General features: G+C 53.0%; 1 protein-coding gene and 1 long non-coding RNA gene across 2 annotated transcripts; both read right to left on the bottom strand.

Annotated features, from left to right (window-relative positions):
- Positions 1-4,791: 4,791 nt before the first annotated feature.
- LOC135406111 (hydrocephalus-inducing protein-like) lies at positions 4,792-10,959 on the bottom strand. Its single transcript, XM_064640659.1, has 4 exons — positions 10,684-10,959; positions 7,900-8,065; positions 6,784-6,883; positions 4,792-4,955 (listed from the first exon to the last, which is right to left on the bottom strand). The coding sequence occupies exons 2-4, from the start codon at positions 8,011-8,013 to the stop codon at positions 4,807-4,809; spliced, it is 363 nt and encodes a 120-aa protein (XP_064496729.1). The 5' UTR covers positions 8,014-8,065; positions 10,684-10,959; the 3' UTR covers positions 4,792-4,806.
- Positions 10,960-12,410: 1,451 nt separating this feature from the next.
- On the bottom strand, positions 12,411-14,584 carry LOC135406155 (uncharacterized). Its single transcript, XR_010426175.1, has 3 exons — positions 14,536-14,584; positions 13,797-14,011; positions 12,411-12,524 (listed from the first exon to the last, which is right to left on the bottom strand). It is a non-coding gene; the product is annotated as an uncharacterized LOC135406155 (long non-coding RNA).
- Between the last annotated feature and the right edge of the window lie 3,642 nt (positions 14,585-18,226).

Here is an 18,226-nt window from a genome sequence, read left to right as displayed (position 1 = left end):
TCTGCAGGCAGCTGCCTAAAAATACCCACGGCTCCTCGGGAACACAGACATGCAATTGTTATATTTTTTTTCCCCTAAAGCTTTCATTTTTCTCTTTACATTCAGCCCCTCGGTGACTCCCGAGAGCCCTCTGCAAAGCCATAAACTGACTTTTGGAGGAGCTTTTGGACACCCCCGGCAATGGAGCGGCGCTACGCAAATTGCGTAAGGGGGCCGGCAATGCCCGCGGCGCTACGCAAACAGCGTAAGGAGGGCGCCGGTAATGGCAATGGGGGAGTTACGTCAGTTGCGTGAAGCTACGCAAGTGGCACAAGGGCCCTGCCCTCAGCACTACGCAAGTGGCGGGAGGGCCATGGTGGCTTCCTAAGGGCTCGCAGACCTTTCCCACTTCATCCCAGTCCTCTCCAAAGGGCTCTCATTTTGTCCCAGTCCCTCCCTAAGGGCTCTCAGTTCCCTCCTAAGGGCTCCCAGTCCATCCCAGTCCCCTCCTAACGCCGCTGCCCACAGCCCTATGCAAACGGCGTAAGAGGGCGCCGGTAACGGCAAGAGAGGGGCGCTACGTAAACTGCGTTAGGATACGCAAATGGCGTAAGCGCCCTGCCCTCAGCGCTACGCAAATGGCGGAGAGCCTCGGTTCCTTCCTCGGAGCTCCCAGTTTATCCCAGTACCTCCCAGTCCTTTCCTAAGGGCTCCCAGTTCATCCCAGCTATCGCTGCGTTCTCGCGCTTCCAGAATTTTCTCCCTCCGCTTCCCAACTATAAAAGGGACTTTCTGTGCTGAACACCGAGCCGGGAGCACTGACGGGCTCGGTGCAGGGGCCCTGTGGTATTTGATTTCTCTACAGTTCATGTTTTTATAATGAAGGGAGAAGGGTTAATAATCTGTCACAAAGGACTGGAGCTGTCAGAGTCAATTCGTCCTCCAGTGAACCATTTAGCTGCTGAAATAAATCCAGTCTCAGGCACGCAATGAGCAGGATTCGAGACAGAAAAGCCTGTGTGGGTACGCAGGGCATTGAGCTCCTGCAGATTTGTCCACAGGTGCAACTTGGTACATTTTAGTACTGAGTGCTTTTGATACACGAACTGGCCACCGAAACTCTCTTGGGTCATAACGTGCAAAGGTGGGACAGCTTTATCCAGAACACGTAGACCACACAATTTCTCAAAGCTGGATCAGAATCTGTGCCAGCCTGTGGTGGAACCATGAAAGCCACCCCCAGGAGTTGCATTTCCCATTCGGATATCAGGTGGGGACAAGTCCTTGCCACAGGAATGGAAAATCCATGGTGGGGTGGGAAGGGCCAAGATGCTGCCCTGGCAGAGAAGGGGGGATGTGCCACTGCAACATCTCCCAGCAATGCTGCTGTGGGTGGAAAAACACCATTAAGGTGGGACAAAGTCTAGGAAAGCAATGGCAGAGTCTGTCTCCCTCTAAATGTGATGTCTCCATCATCCAGACCCAAAGCCATGCTTTGGACCTCCCTGCACCAGTCTTTGTTTTCCAGCTCCTTAACTGCATCAGAACAAGACCAAAAAAATTACTTCTTTTTATATTCTTGTACTGGGTTGACCCTGGCCAGACACCAGGTACCCACTAAAGCCACTCTCTCACTCTCCCTCTGCAACTGGACAGAGGACAGAGAAAAAAAACAGCTAAGAATTCCTGAGTAGAGATAAGAGCTGGGAGAGGTCAGTGACTGATCACCTTCACGGGCAAAACAAGACTCCAAGTGGGGATAGTACTTATATTTATTACTAACAGGATAAGAGCCAAAGAGTGAGAAATAAAACAGTCTTAAAAACACCTTTCCCCACTTTCCTTCCATGTTCTCCCTCCTCCCCCCCAGCAGGGAGATGGGAGGGGATGGGAATGGGGGTCACGGTCAGTTGTTGTTTCTGCCGCTGCTCAGGGAGAGGAGTTGGAGTCCTTCCCCTGCTCCCGTGGGGTCCCTCCCAGAGCAGTACCCCCAGCCCTCCTGGAGCAGACAAGCTCAGCCAAGCCCACCCTGGACACCCATTGCCAGGCCCATGGGCACCAGCTGCCAGGATCACAAGGGTGCGTTGCCTTTTAGCTGTGCCCGGGACTGCACAGCCATCACATTCCCATCTGGTTCTGCTGTCTCCAGGCCAGAGCAGTGTCTGTGGGTGCCCTCGGCAGCACAGGAGGAGCACAGGAGCAGTTCCCAGGGCCTGGGGAAGCAAACGAGTTCATGGAGGTGCTGAGCTCTTCTCCTGGGTCCTTCTGCTTCAAGCCCTGCAGAGCCCTGGGGTGCAGCTTTGGCAACTTACCCCTCCTCCTCTGCCTCCTGCCTGCCTCCTGGACAAAGGCACTCACTGGCATCCCAGTGCCTGTGTCTCTCTTCTAGCTCGGCCAATGCATTAAAGCCCTCCCATGATGGTGGCCTGATGGGAAAAGAAAACTGATGAGCTCCCTCTGTCCTGGAATCGGGCAGGTGCAGGGTGTCCCTGCCTTCCCCCTGTGCTGCAACCACAGCCACCTCGCTGTCCCTCCTCTTCCTTCTCCTCTCGTGGTCAGCAAACACTGGCACTTCTGCGGTGCCTGCCCTACCTGCTCACCTCCTTCCTTCTTCTCTTTGGGTTGCAGCCTCATGCTGGGAGGGTCCAAAAGGAACGTCTCTCTTTGTCAAGGTCTCCCGCTTCCCCCAGCAAATGCGTGCCGGGCAGCATTTGTTCTAAGCGTCCTCGCGTGTCCAGACAGGAGGGGGATGACGGCGGAAGCGGCTGCTGCTTTAAGGCTTGTGGTCTGAGTGTTCCCGTGTGTCTCGGCGGGGCGGGGTGGCAGTGGAAGCGGCCACGAGTTGGAGGTTTTGGTTCTAAGTGTCCTCACGTGTCTAGACGGGAGCGGGGTGACGGCGGAAGTGGCCGCTGCTCTAAGGCTTTGGCTCTAAGTGTAACCCCGTGCTCCAGAACTGCTGCACTCAGCTGCTTTCCTGCTCCCTCAGGGGTCCATGGCAGCACAGACAGGCAGTTACAGCAAACTCCCTGGTGACCTAAGAACTTCCTGCACTTCTGAAAACAGAATCCATTTTCAAACACGCAACTGGAGAGGCCAATGGTACTTTATTTGAACAATAATATAAAGAATAATTTGCTTACTGTCTAACAAGATTACAACTTAGAAATTAAGAAACTTCAGGTGGAAGTGTGGAAAAGGAAAAGAAACAACTTTTTATTAACAAAATCTAAATAAGCAACAAATGGTGCAATCAAAAACTTTCAGAACAAACACAAAGTCCCAGTTCCCCAGGTGTGCTGGGAGAAACCTGTGGCAATCCAGGGAGGGGGGAGAGAAGGCAGGACTGTCCTGGCAGTTCAACAGCTGCTCACAGCCAGCAAAGAAGAAGTCCCTTTTTCCCCACAAGCAGTCTTGAAAGCAGAATGCCTCGCTCTGAGATGGGTCGGTCTCTCTCTCTCAGTCGTTCTCCACAAGGTGTCCTGTGGGGAGAAAAACTTCCCCTCAGGAAAAGGGAAGGAGGTGGCCAAAAACCAGGTCCCGGACCAAACCCAAAAGGACTCCCCCAGCTCTCCCTGCGGCCACAAACTGCCCCGGGAGATCTCCCTCTCTCCCCGCTCCTGCATGTGCGGCCCCGCTGTGCCCCCACCCCGTCCCCAACAACAGGGGCAAGTGCCGGATTCTGCCCTGGGATGGGGCAACCCCGCATGGACGGACAGACTGGGAAGGAGAGGCTGGAAAGCAGTGCTGGGAAAGGGCCCTGGGGGTGCTGGTGGGTGGCCAGTTGGCCCTGAGTCAGCAGTGCCCTGGCAGCCAGGAGGGCCAAGCCTGTCCTGGGGCCATCAGGCCCAGCATGGCCGGCCGGGCCAGGGAGGGGATTGCCCCACTCTGCTCTGCCCTGGTGCGGCCTCACCTGCACCATTGGGGCAGTCTGGGGGGGCACAATGGAAGGGAGAGATTGAACCATTAGAGAGTGTCCAAAGGAGGGCAGCGAGGATGGGGAAGGGCCCTGGGGGGAAGGCGTGTGAGGACACTGAGGGCACTTGGTGTGTTCAGCTGGAGAAGAGGAGACTGAGGGGAGACCTCACTGCAGGTCCAACTTCCTGGGCAGGGGTAGAGGAGGGGCAGGCCCTGAGCTCTGCTCTGTGGGGACCAGGGACTGGACTGAGGGAATCGCCTGAAGTTGTGTCAGGGGAGGTTTAGGTTGGATCTTAGAAAAGGATTCTTCCCCCAGAGGGTGGTTGGGCACTGAACAGGCTCCCCAGGGCAGCGGGCACAGCACCAAGGCTGGTAGAGCTCAAGAAGTGTTTGCATGATCCTCTCAGGTTCATGGTGTGACCCTTGGGGATGGGCCTGTGCAGGGGAAGAAATTTAACTGTACTCCCCCATGGCAAAGCTTTTGGAAGTGTCTGGCATGATGCAGTGCCTCATTTTCCACCTTTTTCAGTTGCTCTCTCTTGCAGTGGACTCAAGCTCAAACGCAGCCAGTTTGTTCCAGCTGCTCTTGAACAGCCCGAGCACAAAGGTGCCTTGAGTCTGAGGCTGGAACAGAAGCCTCTGAACACTTCAGCTTTTTGACCCAGTGTTGCTTTCATGTGTTGAGGGGTTGTTTTGCAGAAAGCATCCCAGCTGATCTCCAAGGGAGGTTGTCAAAAAGCAGGAATTGGGGCTTCATGAACAACAGACAACACCTTTCAGACCCCAGAAAAGGATCCAGATTCTGTGAAACCCCCCAGATTTGACTAGTATGTCAAATATTCTCTGCTCACAACTGCCCAAGTTGCCAGAAATTCCACAGGTCCACCAGGCTCCCCTCTGCCCCAGGAGCCATCAGGATCCACCCCAGCCCCTGCTGCTCACCTCGTAGCTGTAGGCTTCTCCAACCAAAACTTTCCCCATGTCCAGTTCCTCAGAGCTGAGTTGGAGGCAGGGCTCGAGGCCTTCCCCTGTGAGGTGCAGGGGCAGCCTGGTCTCACGGCCTGGGGAGAGATTTCCATTTCAGTAGAGTAATTCTTACTCTCTTATCCTGTTTTTTCCAGGCTGCCTCAGTGCCAGTCCCTGACTCTGAGATGGGTGAGACCAGCTCCTTCCAATTTCTAACCCACCCCTCGGGCTTGTTTCCCATTTAGCCACCAGTTTGCACCCTGAAAAAGCGATGCCAAGTTTAAAACATGATTTCTGCAGTGATAGGACATTTAGGTTAGATATACAAAAGAAATTCTTCCCTGGGAGGGTGGTGAGAACCTAGCACAGGTTGCCCAGGGAGGTTGTGGCTGCCCTGTCCCTGGCAGTGTTCAAGGTCAGGTTGGACGGGGCTCTGAGCAACCTGGGCTAGTGGAAGGTGTCCCTGCCCATGGCAGGGGGGTTGGGGATTAGGTGATCTTTAAGGGCCATTCCAACCCCTTTATCATTCTATGATTCTGTGATTTCCTTCTCACACACTTGGAGGAGCTTTGAAACCCATTCAGTGAAGGGACAAAGCTTGCAAAGAGTTGGACATTGCTGCCTGGCTTCCAACTAAATTGGGGGGCGGTGGCCCAACAGCACAGGGCTTTGTTGCCAAAGCCTTCAGCTTCTGCTGCTTTCTGACACTCAGCATCTTGTTGACAGAATGTCCCCGTGTTCAGTGACTGGCTTGGAACACGATTCTCATCTGACCACGTCAACAAACAGAGATGCACAGTTTCACACATCACAAGGAATGCCTTGGGAGCAACTTTTTAAATCCATGCTTTCCTTCCACAGCTCTAACGACAGCAGTTGGTGGGCAAGAAGAGAGTTTGTTAGCATGAGCCCTGAGTAATTACTGTAGATGGCATTTGTTGAGTTATCCCTGCACAATTACTGTCTAAATAAAAAGCTGTTTCATGACATTTGTATCTATCAGCTTGGAGCAAGAAGGAAGGCAACAGGGTGGCTGGGTTAGGGGATTGCAGCACCCTCCAGAACAGGAGCCTGGCTGCTGGAGGACCATGGGCCTCCCACCTCTTTCTCGTAGATGGGCAAACCCAGAGTATTCCCTGGATGGAAATCTGGCAGCCATCTCCCACTTTAAGGTGAAAAACACTAAGCAGCACCATGCAGAGACAGAGAGGAAGGACAGGGGAACCTGAACCACACTGTGCTCTGTGAGTGTTCCCTCCCCTGTGCGGGCACAGCAAAGCCACCACCTCGGGGTGGGGGGTAATGATAACTGCTCCCAGAAAAGGACTTGACAGCACTCCTGGAAGCTGAGCACAGCAAGCCCAGTGGTCACCACCTGGACACACTTCAGCCTGAGAGCCAGAAGGTGACAATTCCCACACAGGGAGAGAAGCAGGTGCTGGCCAGGGGTGGTCCTTCTGCAGACAGCCTGGGCTCAGCAGGGCTCAGCCACCTCTGGTCTGCTGTTGTCTGGGCAGTGGGAGGTGATCCGGGCTCAGGGAGCACATTTCTACCTCAGCTCCTACTGCCTGATGATGGATCCATGAGGAGCCATCCTGGAGGTCAGTGCTCTAGAGGGGCTTAGTGCCTGTTCCCTAAAGCTGTTCTGCTGTGTAGCTCTTTGGCCTTTGAGGAAATACTGGCAAACCCATGGCATGAGAGCTTATCCATGCACTGCTTGGATTGTTCTGGGAACAGTGTCCTGAGCCCTGGCCTTGCATGGGAGACCACCAGGAAGCTGCAGGGACAGTGGACATGAGCCAGCACTGCCCTGATGACCTTGGACCCTTCCCAGCACTTCCATGGGAGCTCAGTGGGCTGGAAGAGTATTTGCACCTCCCCTTCACTGTGTGTGGGTAAGAGAAAGAGGAGAAGGAGCCGTACCTGAGATGGAACAGTAGGCCACTTTTCTGTAGACTTGGGCTTCTCGGGGTTTAAAGAACACCTTGATTTCAGCTGAACAATGTGGCCCAACCTCTCCCTCCTAAAGCAGAAAGAGACAGCAAACCATTTACCTTCCAGTATCACATTTCCTCTTTTCAATCTGTAAGCCCTTACTTAGAGCAAGGAGTGAACACTCCCAAACCAGCTCAACACAACTGCAGGATGCTCTTAATGCTCAGCTGATCAGCTCCCACGCTACAATATTCCTACTGCTCTGACACAAGCGCTTGGTCACATCGTGCTGCTGTAAGCTACAGTGGTGTGAAACTGCTGTTGTGCTGACACTGGTGGCTCTTGGCCTTAGATGGGCTATAGGAGTCACCAAGAAGAGAACGTGATGCCCTTCCTTGGAAAGAAAAAACTTAGTTTCACTTTTTTTAAAAGAAAGCAGAGGCTGGGATTCTTGTAGGGTTTACTCCAAGACGAGGAGGGATTTTGCACTGCGCAGGCAGCAGGGATTCCTCATCTCACGCTGTGCCAATACTCATAATCAGGGCTCTGGTTGATGGAAGGACATGGGGGTTTGCTTGCAGAAACAGAAAAAGATTTTCTGTCCCTGTGTGCAAAAGAACTCAAAAAGTCCATTTCCAAGTCTTGTGTCCAGGCTCCCAGATGACACTGGAAGGGAGACTCAGACATGCTGTAAGTCCTGGTTCCAGGGAGGGCTTGGCATTTCCATGACCTTGGGCTGAATTTGGCCTCCTTTTCGCTTCAGGTCAGTCTGTGAACTGACAGTGCTCCAACGCCCTCTGGGAAGCCCCACACATCACGTGTAAGCTGTGCCCCTTCCTACAGTAACCGACCCCTCTGGACACTGCAAGGACACGCACCAAGCTCCCTTGACGTCGAGCCCTTGCAGCAGAGCTCAGCTTTAGGCAGGTTCCTGCTGCCTGCCAGGAGCCCACAGGGTAGCAATGCTTTTTGCAACAAGCTCTCCAGCCTGGCCAGAAACCCCATGTCTTCTCTCGGGGCACATCGAGACAGCTGAGGTGGGGATCTGCCGAGCGACCTCATTCAGGGAGGGGGAGGAGGAGGAGGTTCTCAGCTATCACTTACCAAGGGCTCAATGGTGAAAACGTCATCTGAGAAGAGCATGGAGTCTGCTTCAATCTTTGCTGTCTCCTTCTCCAACTCGCGGTCGTAAAGGTCCAGCTCCTCATAGCGCTTCATCACAAGAGCCTTTGCTATCTCCTGGGGTGGCCGAGACAGATTGTGACACAGCCTGCAGCCACAGGGAGAAACAAAGGCAGCACGTCATTTAATAAGCCGCTGATTTGCAGAGCTGAGTGTAAGTGCAGAAGCAGCAAATAACTCGGGGAGGAGCAGCAGCAGCTCCCCAGCAAGGGGCTGAGCCTGAGCCACGGGCTCCCAAAGGGCTCAGAGGATCACTGGTTGGTCGCTCGCAGGGCAGGTGCTTTTACTCCACACTTACAAGCTCAGGAGAGGTTTTAAAAGCCAGCAGCCCTCAAGAGAACCTCCTGGCTCAGAGCCACTGCCAAAACTGAGGGAGAACCCACCAGTGACCTCAACTGACTCTTCCTACCACAGAGCTGCTTGGGGGAGGCAGATAAAGATCAAGGAGTCCCCCCACTGCCTGCAGGGCTTCCCTGGCAAGGGGAGAAGAAGCTGGCTCTCAGCTGCAGCTTACCAGCATCACTCTTGGCTTCTTCCCTTTTGGACCTGCAGGGATAAGCTAACCCTGTGTGCCCTGTTCTCTACACTGCCTTCCACCAGAGCATCCCAGAGCACTTTCAAAGCCAGTTGAGGAATTCAGGCATGGGACCTCTTCAGTGGCATGAAAACAGAGGCCCTGAGAGGGGGACATCTAGCCTTGAACCACCTTCTTGTTTTCCTCCTTCTGGCCTTCTCTGCAGACCTTTGGCACAGTTAATCTCTCCATTACTTGGTAGCTGCAGCAGAAATCATTCCAGTGTTTTAAGATCACAACCAAGAGATGAGAAAGGAACAGCTGCTTCCCAGCTGGCAGATCACTGTTCCCCCCTCAGACTCCAGTCCCCTGGCTGTGAAGAACCTGCAGGTGGCAACTGGGGGGACAAGTAGAAGGTTCCATAGGGAGCAAATTGAGGCAGTGGAGTATAAACAGGACAGCACCCTCACCCAGCCAAATTCAAACTGTTAGAAAGAAAGTACAGTCATGGATATTACCAGCTGCACACAGACAGATTCTTGGGCAAACACTGTCACCAGCACCAAAAATACTGGCTGTGGCTGGCTCCCTGCCCCAAAAATACTGGCTATGGCTGGCTCCCTGCCCCAAAAATACTAGCTATGGCTGGCTCCCTGCCCCAAAAATACTGGCCATGGCTGGCTCCCTGCCCCAAAAATACTGGCTGTGGCTGGCTCCCTGCCCCAAAAATACTGGCTATGGCTGGCTCCCTGCCCCAAAAATACTGGCCATGGCTGGCTCCCTGCCCCAAAAATACTGGCCATGGCTGGCTCCCTGCCCCAAAAATACTGGCCATGGCTGGCTCCCTGCCCCAAAAATACTGGCTATGGCTGGCTCCCTGCCCCAAAAATACTGGCCATGGCTGGTTCCCTGTGCAGCGCATTCGGAAATGTTTCTCCAGGGCTGACCTGCAGTGCTGGGCATGAGGAGGGCATCCAGCCACTGAGGTGGCAACCCTCTGCTCAACCTCCATCAACAGACAGTAATTTCCCCATGACGTGCCAGAAGGCCCTGATACTCTGCACCCCCACCTTCCACTGCCTTGTGTTATATAACAAGGGAATACCTGCCCGAGTGCAAGAAGCGGGGTCACAAATAGGATGACTGATTTAGGGGGCACTCGCCTCGGTGGACCCCCAGAGTGGACCCCTGACAACCACTGAACCAAGACCTGAGTATGTGGAATGGCAAAACCACTGCCACTCTCACCTCCCATGCTGATGAGAGACTGTACAGAAGTAACTCACATAAATGGTCAGGAGACAGAGGAGCTAACTGAAAAAATAAACCTTTACTCTGATAAAAGGGAGAGTTCACTGAACAGACCTCAGGGAGGTCTCTCAACTCAGTGGAGGTTGCAGCTTCTTTTATCCCCTTTGCCCGGAGCACAGGTCCCTCCCCATTTCTCCATTGGCTGGGATACTCTGGAGTTACAGGCTTCCCAGCAGGCCTACTGTGTGTCCCCCATTATGTGCTGATTAGGTGGCTCTGGAGTATTGATGGAAGGGAACGGACAGAATGCTCCAAGATCAATGTGATCAGGCAAAATGTCAGGTTTATTAGGAGAAAGACAGATTATATAGTGCTCATGATGCTTAGTTTCTTGTTCACACTACATTGGTTACATAAGGAAAACATACTGTGGTGTATAACACTAATTGGATAACTGCAGGTGTCCATAGAACTTGTTTTCTTGCCAAAAGAACTCCTCCTTCACCTTGGCACAAGGCCTGCAGCCACATTAGTGGCGCAGCATTTTTTATTACCTGCACCCAGCCATGCCAAGGTAAAACACACAGAAAAATCTCAGAAATGCAATACAAATTGTTCACACAATTTCTGCGTTGCCACACTGGAGGTCACTGACATTGTTCAAGGTGGAGGCCACAGCACTTCAAAAGGGAGGACAGGGCCACATGATCCTCCCGTGCTGCTGGTTGGTCCCCCTGTCTCTGGGCAAACTGCTCCTCTCCAGAGCTGAGAACTGAACAACTTTGTCGCTTCTTACTGCGAGCTGTGACTGCCCTGCAAACTCTGCAGGAACACCTACTTGTTCCTAACACCCTAAAGCACTCAAAAGCACAAGCACCCCCTGAGGCCATAGTTTAGTTTTACCCTTGGGCAGTGCATGTCACTGCATCTTTCAGACCAACCTGATCTTCTGTGGATACTCCTCTGCCTCAGTAGCAAAAGCCTTCCACTGGAATCGGGCTGTGATGTTACTTCTGTTGTGGATGGCCGGGGTTCTGTGGCTTGACAAGTTCCAAAGAGTACTTGTCCAGCCCGATGTTGAAGTCCTTAGCTTTTCCAAGAAGTCTGGTGTGGGTATCTTCACCTGGAACAAAGCAAAGAGGAGTCTTTGCTCAGCTCCCTTGCTGATGGAATTACAAGGAGCAGAGCAAACCACAGGTAACAGAAGAAAGTGTCCAGCTTTTAGCTGGATAAGTAATTCCATGGATCAGTACATTTATCAAATCCCAACAGCTCCATGGGTACAGTGTGAGGATGTCCTGGACACCACCTTAAGCACCTTATTTCTGGGTGGGTTTGTAGAGATTTGTCCCCAGGTGACAGTATTTACAGTGAGATTTGTCAGGTGTGCTCAGGTGACCCACTCAGACCCCAGGCAATTCTGCATCAAATTCATTCGGGTGACTCTAAGGAGCCCCACTCAGTCACAGCCCAGGGGCTCCTGAAGGCACCCCACGGGGCTCCTGCCTCTCCCAATCCCTTGTTGCTGACAAGCAAAGATTCCTGGGGGCAGGTGTGAAGAAAGGGAGGTCCAGGGGAGCAAGGGAAGTGAAGCCCACGGCAGAAGGGGACTAAGGTGAGGAAACAAGACACAATGCTCTACAACATTCAATATGACAAAGCACTAGAAAATCAACACCATGAAAGCCATCATCCCCTCCCTGTCCAAACCCACGGCCACATCAGTCTAGAAATATTTGATATCATTCTGATCTCAAACACCAAGCTGAAACATTTGAAATGAAAGAAAGAAGGGCAGAGAGACAGACTAAATGTACAGAGCAGCTTTTACACGAAGACTGAGTGGGGTTCCTCAACCTAGAAATCAAATGGGAGACAGATGGGAGAGGTTGGGAGAGCATGAATGGCCTGGGAAATGGAAATAAGGGACAATTTGTCACGGTTTGTCATCCAACAGGAACCCGAGGGCCTGAAAATGTTCTTAGACAGAAATTACATGTATGTGTAGAGGACAACATAGAAAAGGGGTCTGTGGCAAGACAACAGAGAAGCAGCTTAGGGGACAGAGGTGAGCAAAAGACACATGACATTGGAGAGAGTTGGATGGAAAGCTCCCACGTCACAGGCAGCACTGTCCAGGAACACAACTTCAGCCCTGCACATCCACACTGCAGTGGAGAATCAAGGTTTCTCCTTCCTCCACTCAGCAACTCCCAGCAAAACAGGATTCCAAAAATCTCGTCCCTGTTTGAGGGCTTTATCCACTTTATCAACCCCCTAAACACTAACTAGTTTGCACTTTTCGTAGCGGTGAAGCTGGGACGGGGCGGTGCTGCTGGAGGGGAATTCAGGTGGCTGGGACAGTGGGGAGTGCTGGTAGAGGACTGGGGTGGGGGTGCAGGATGGAGGACACCATGCTGGCACCAGGGTCCCCCCAGGGATGGACCAGCACACAGCAACACAGCACATCCAGGACAGGGGCAGACTCAGCCTTGGCCCCTTCTCTGCTCACTTCTGAGCACTGAAACACACGGAGGCTTTGAAAGGAACAGTTCTACAAGTAGTTTGCAGAGCAAGTCTAACGTTATTCTGCTTAGAAAGGGCTCTGCTATTCGGAAGGACGCGGGGTGAGTGCACCTGCAGTGCCCAGCACTCACCTCTGTCACAGTGCACTGCCAGGGATGTGGAATGGTGCCCGGTCTGCAGCGGGTGATATTCCACTGTCACTTGCTTGGCTTCACCAACATCGAGGGTTCCCGTGGCTGGGCTGACAGTGAAAGGGCTGCAAGACCAAGGGAGAGATCAGGACTCTTGGGGGAGGTTTGGGGACGATATTTGCAGTCTAGTTCACTTCAGCTGACTTGTGCAAGGGAGGAGCAAAGCAACCACAGTCAGCAGAAGACAGACAGAACACACAGCATCAGAAACAGCTACTGACTCTCTTTGGAGGAGATGCAGCCCTCAGAAAATCCTGTTGGATGAAATGAACTCATCTCCCCCATACTCTGCATGGAGGCTCAAGGGTCCGACTGCCAGTAGTCCCACCAGAGAATGGTTTGGGAAGAGCACAGAGAGGGTTAAGAGTTATTCGCATGCACAACTTGACACTGACTGCCTCAAAAATCTCTTTTCCAGTCCCTTCTAAACCTCATTCAAGAGATGCAAATGGCATCTCACCTGTCCTGTGAGATTACAGCCTAGGAATCAAGAAGGAGAATAAAGTCCTCCTTGAAGACCAGAGAATAATGAGTTTAATTTGCAGTGTGGTTGTTTGGGGTTGTTTTTCCCCTTGTAAACATCCTGGTTTAGCCTAAGAAAGGGCACCTTTTATCACATTTCAATGAAAGCTGCTGGAAGAAAAGGAGCAATGAAAACTCTGAAGGAGTGCAACTGCAAATTGGAGCAATACAGTGACATGGACACAATACCCAAAAGGAGGGTCCTGTTTACAGCCTGAAGGATTCAATCCCAGCTAAATGAAGTGCCATTAAGAGCAGCACATCAAGGGAACTGAACAGGAGGTTTCTGTGTATTCCCCAGCGATGCAGTCTGGGATTCTGGAGTGTCATCCAGGCTGGTAACTATTTGCTTGGCCCACCAGAGAAACAAGGGAAATCATTAGGCAAATGTGTTGGTGCAGTTTGGATTTAACAGGAGCAATTTGGCTTTGTCACCAGGTAAACAGCTCTTGCCTGACAGACACAAAAATCAGTGCTTTAGTGCTTCAGGATAGCTCAGGTGAGAGGTGCTTCTGCTCAGTGGGTTTATTGGCTGACAGTGGGAGGCAGCCATTTCAGAAGGTGATGGTGCTCAGGAGGGTGCAGACCAACCACTAACGTGTTCCAGCAGTCCCCAGGAAATCTGGGAGAGACAAAGCTCAGGGTTTGCATCCTGCTTAAAACACTAGAAGCAACAGCAGACCCCACACGTCCTGCCCCTTTCCAGCTGTGGCTGCAGTGCAGCAGCTCGGATGCTCTGGTTCCTTTGGGATACTCTTTCCCAACTCTGCCATCACCCAAAGGTGTTTTGCACTAAGACAGATGAGCTGCTTTACCTCTCAGTGCTGAGGCTGTAACAGGCTTCCAGGTTCCCGGTGTTGTGAACCAGCAGAGTCTTCTGGGTGCTGTGGCTGACTGGACACGACGAGAAGTCCAGCTGGTCAGGGAAGTCCAAGACTGGGCGGGCACCAATGGCTCGGATTGGCACAGAGACCTTTTCCCTTTCACTGCTGCAGACAAGCTGGTGGAAATGATCCTGCAGGAAAAGTAACTGGCACAGCATTGAGGGCATTGAGTGCCATCCTCATGCCAGAAGAAAAAGTGCTGTTTTCTATGACCCTTTGTGGGCATGAATTGACCTCTCCCACCCCAAAAACGACCACTAATTCATACTAATAAAGGCTGGAGAACAGAGCATGTGAAAAAGCATCAGTTTTGCTCCATTCCAATGGGAAAGAATAAAGCTCTCTGGATCATCTTTTTGTTCCTCTAGTATTTTCCATGTTTAAATCCCTTCCACTGAACCCAGAGGTGGCTAAACATCAACACCCCTCCCTGTCATTTCCCTGCTGTTCCATCTGCCTCTTCCCCCGTGAACGTTCAAGAATAGGCACGGAGGGAAAGCACAGCCCTCTAGGCCCAGCTGCAGGGCCTGGCAGCACCACGCCGTGCCAAGGTGTGACCAGCTCCAGGCTGCCTGCCCCCAGCCCAGAGCCGACCTCACAGCACGGGCTGGGCTATAACCAGTGTGCAACAAAGGCCCTGGCTTTAGAGAGAACGTTCCTCCAAACTCACCTTGCTCCCCTCAGGGGTGAAAAGGATGTTTATAGTGCAAAATGAGCCCAGTGGGATCTGATGGCACACACCATTGGGGCTGACCAACTTGAAATAAGGTGAGCTGTCCATGGTGACCTTCACCAGCTGAGTAACCTGCAGGAAAGACACAAAATGGTGATTTTGCCACTTGTGCAAACAGGAGGAGGCCTGGGTGTGCCCTGGTGACAGCCTTCCTTGACCATTTTCCCAAAAGACTTTTAGCTCTGGAGGTACAAGCACAGGCTACACAAGGGTGAACTTGGATCCCTCTGCCTGGGCAAAGCAGCTCGGCCAGAGGCAGTAGGGCAGTGCCTGCTGGGAAGGAAGGTCAGGCACCAGCAGTATGGAGATAGAACACCTGAACCAAGTCACCCTCATTTCAACAAGCCCAGAGAATCTGCCTGCTTCTGCCTGCACACAGCCACGCAGCCCTGTTCCAGAGGGAGAATGTGCTACCTGAAGGCAAACCAGCACATTGTCCTGGGGGAAGGAAGAAATTCCCTTCTAACAGACTGAGGTGGAGTGGGGAAGTCCAGCTGTGGGGAGACAGTCCCATGGGCACACCAGCAGAGGAGACCAGACCCTTGGCCTTCCTGGGAAACTGAAGAGAAAAGGAGGAACACAGCAAGACAAAGAGACAAGCCCTGACACAATGAGATGGCAAAGAGAATTGAAATGGGCTGTAAAGAAGCAAGGGAGAAGCACAAGACACTGCCAGGAAAGGCTGGTGCAGAAGATGGGAGCAGTTTTACATTGGTAATTGCTGAATGCCAGCTAACGCATAACAAACGTCAGGCATTCCATTTAAACTTGCTTTTTTAGAAAGTCTTGCAATAGGTGTTCTACAACTTCTAAAATTATTAGGCACCGAAAAGAAGATAAAAAATGCTCCGGAAAGAGAAATGACTGTGAGGTCTCTGAAAAACGCATAAACTGAACACTAAAAACAAACCTGACACCCAAGAAACGTTTCCAAAAGCTTTCCATGTAACACACAAACTCATCCGTTTCCTTATCGTGTAACTCATATTTAAGTAACTACCTTTTCTTCCCGTAGTGTCGTTTAAATCACAACTGTAGTATTTGCCAACTTTAAACTGCAGAGGTGGCATGACCGAGCTTTGTTTTTTTCAAGCTTCCAAGTTTCTACATTGCAGTTCCAGGCTGGTTTGCAGATGCCCCCCTCGCCCGCCGCGCCGGGGGAGCCGCTCTGCAGCCCCGCCTGTGCCCGGGGCCGCACCGGGGACCCAAAACCCGCCGCTGCCCCCTCGGTGCTGCATCGGGGCCGGGCCGGGCGGCCCCCGCGGGTGCTGCAGGGCCGGGACGGCAGCGCCGCAGCCGCCGAGGGGCACCGGGGCTCCCCCGGTCCCGCCGCTCCCCCTCACCCCCCACGGGCAGGACACGGCCGGGGGTCCCCGACAGTTCCCGCGGGTCCCCTCAGCGAGCGGCGAGGGGTGGGAGGGGGGGCCGGCAGAGGCAGCGCCCCCTTCCCCTCCCGGCTCCGAGGACATTTTGTTTTCCCTCCCCAGGACAAAGGACAAGGAGGAGCGCGGCACTCACCTGGCGAAGAGCAGCCCGCTGGCCGGCACCGGGGGCCCCGAGGACGGGGCGCTGCTCCGATGCTCGCTCTTCCCGCGGCCAAGGGCGGCCCCGCGCCCGCCCGGCGAGGGAGCGGCGCGGGCAGCGCTCGCAGTCCCGGCGCCATTGCTGCCCGCCCGTCCCAGCCGCTCTCGGCAGCCCCGCTCGCCGCCCTCCGCAGCCCCAGAGCCCTCAGAGTGCCGGGCCCGACTCGGCCCTCCAGCGCGGCACCCGGGGATCCGGCCGGGTGTCCCCCGAGCGAGCGGCGGGGAGCGCGCCCGGGAGCCATGCGGGAGCTGCCGCTGCTCCCCGGCCATCCTGTGCCGTGTGTGTGAGGGAGCGCCGCCATCTCGGCTCCTTCCTCCCCGCCCCCCGCACAACATGGCCGCCCGCTCGCGGGCCCCCCCATCACCCGCCTCTCTGCCACATCAGTCCCATTTCAAATTTTCATGAACCCTTTAACTAGTTCTCAGGCAAGGTTCCGAGGTATCTTGCCTGCAACGGGCAGTTCTGTTGAGCACATGTGCAGGGTAAGTAACTACACAAACACAACCAACATACCCTAACTGTGATTGCTAACAATGCCAACACCAAACCAGCAAAACATAGTCCAAACCAAACACTTTCCATTAAAGTCCTGGAGCACCTTTCGCTGGATAATCACCCGGCATATGTATCAAGTAATCCTCTAAATGAACGCAGCAAAATTAAACTTTTACACCCCTCGCCCCGAGGGATGACTCACGTCTAGCAACACCAAAAACGACCCACACACACCTCTCCTAACTGGGGGGGGGAGGGGGGGGCACAGCACACGCCTTGCTTAATTATTCTTGCTGCCAAAGTAATAACACAAACTACGAAAATATCTGGTTGAGACCAACACTCTGCCTTCGACGTATCCTGCTGACTACCCCAATTAGATGGTACAGACCCTTCTGAGGCTGTAACAAGGTTCTTTTAGAGGATTACTTTGAAGGCGAGATTAAGGCACAAAACTCCAATGTTAGATCACAAACAGCCAATTAACTTTCTTTGCAACAATAAGTAATGGTAAAAGCGAGGGTGGGGTGTCAGGGGTGACAGCGGGTCTGTCAGCACCTTGGCACATACTGATGAAGCAATAGATGTTGACCAGATCAAAGTATACCCCTGAGATGGACTGAAAGAGAGGACTGAAAATGGAGGCCCTGATCCTGACAACATACTGATGCATGCTGAAGAAGCTGTCCTGTGGGAACAGAGAACACTGTCTCATGAGAACAGGAGCACTGTCTCATGAGAACAAGGACCTGTTTTGAACAAGAGTAGTTGGGAAGAACATCAACATGAGAGAAAAATAAGAGCAGGTGCTCGGGACTGTTGTGGGAAAGAACTGGGCTGTTTTGAGAAAGAGCAAAGTTGTTGTGAGAAAGTAGAGTTTAGAAAATGCACCTATTAGCTGTAAGAATTCTGGTGTGAAAGTTTGAACTGTCCTATCCGTGTGCATTACGTGTGTTCAAAAACTGTACTTAAGGGGCTGCGCAGCAGCCCCGGCTGTCCCTGCTTTTTTCTTGGAATAAATTTTGCTGGAACCTTTTTTCGTGTCGCTTTGGCCGTTCCGACATTATCAGCGACAGTGGGGGAGAGGAAGAGGGAGAGAGAAGGAAAAAAAAGGCATAAAAAGGAAAGTGCCAAACGATTACCAGCAGCAGTGAGAGGACCGGGTGTAGTCAGCTTTTGGGCAGTCAGGGAAGGGTCCCTGGAGAGCAGATATGATCCAAGACGAGCAGGAGACGCAGGCAGGTGGAACAGGAGCAGGACGAAGGCAGGTGAGACGGAGCCAAGCAGGACGGAGCGAGCAGTGGGGCCAGCAGCCAGCACGGGACGCTGGGCGACTGGACTGGACCCCACAACAATTCTGGCACTGCCTTAAACCCCCCCGGTGGGCTCTCACTGACCAGTTTGGCTCCAGGCAGATCTTTCCATGGTGTCCATTGGTTAAGCAGCTGGTAGCCAGGCAGGCTGGCTCTGCCAAGGTCCCCCAGGTGAGTGAAGGCAGCCCTGCTAAAGGCTAAAGTCGGTGTCTGACGTTTTGTTCAGTTTTGTTGGG

The sequence above is a fragment of the Pseudopipra pipra genome, chromosome W (assembly GCF_036250125.1).
Source record: "Pseudopipra pipra isolate bDixPip1 chromosome W, bDixPip1.hap1, whole genome shotgun sequence".
Taxonomy (NCBI): Eukaryota; Metazoa; Chordata; class Aves; order Passeriformes; family Pipridae; genus Pseudopipra; species Pseudopipra pipra.
The sequence above is the reverse complement of the archived record's forward strand: the minus strand, read 5'-3'. Positions and strand labels throughout refer to the sequence as shown.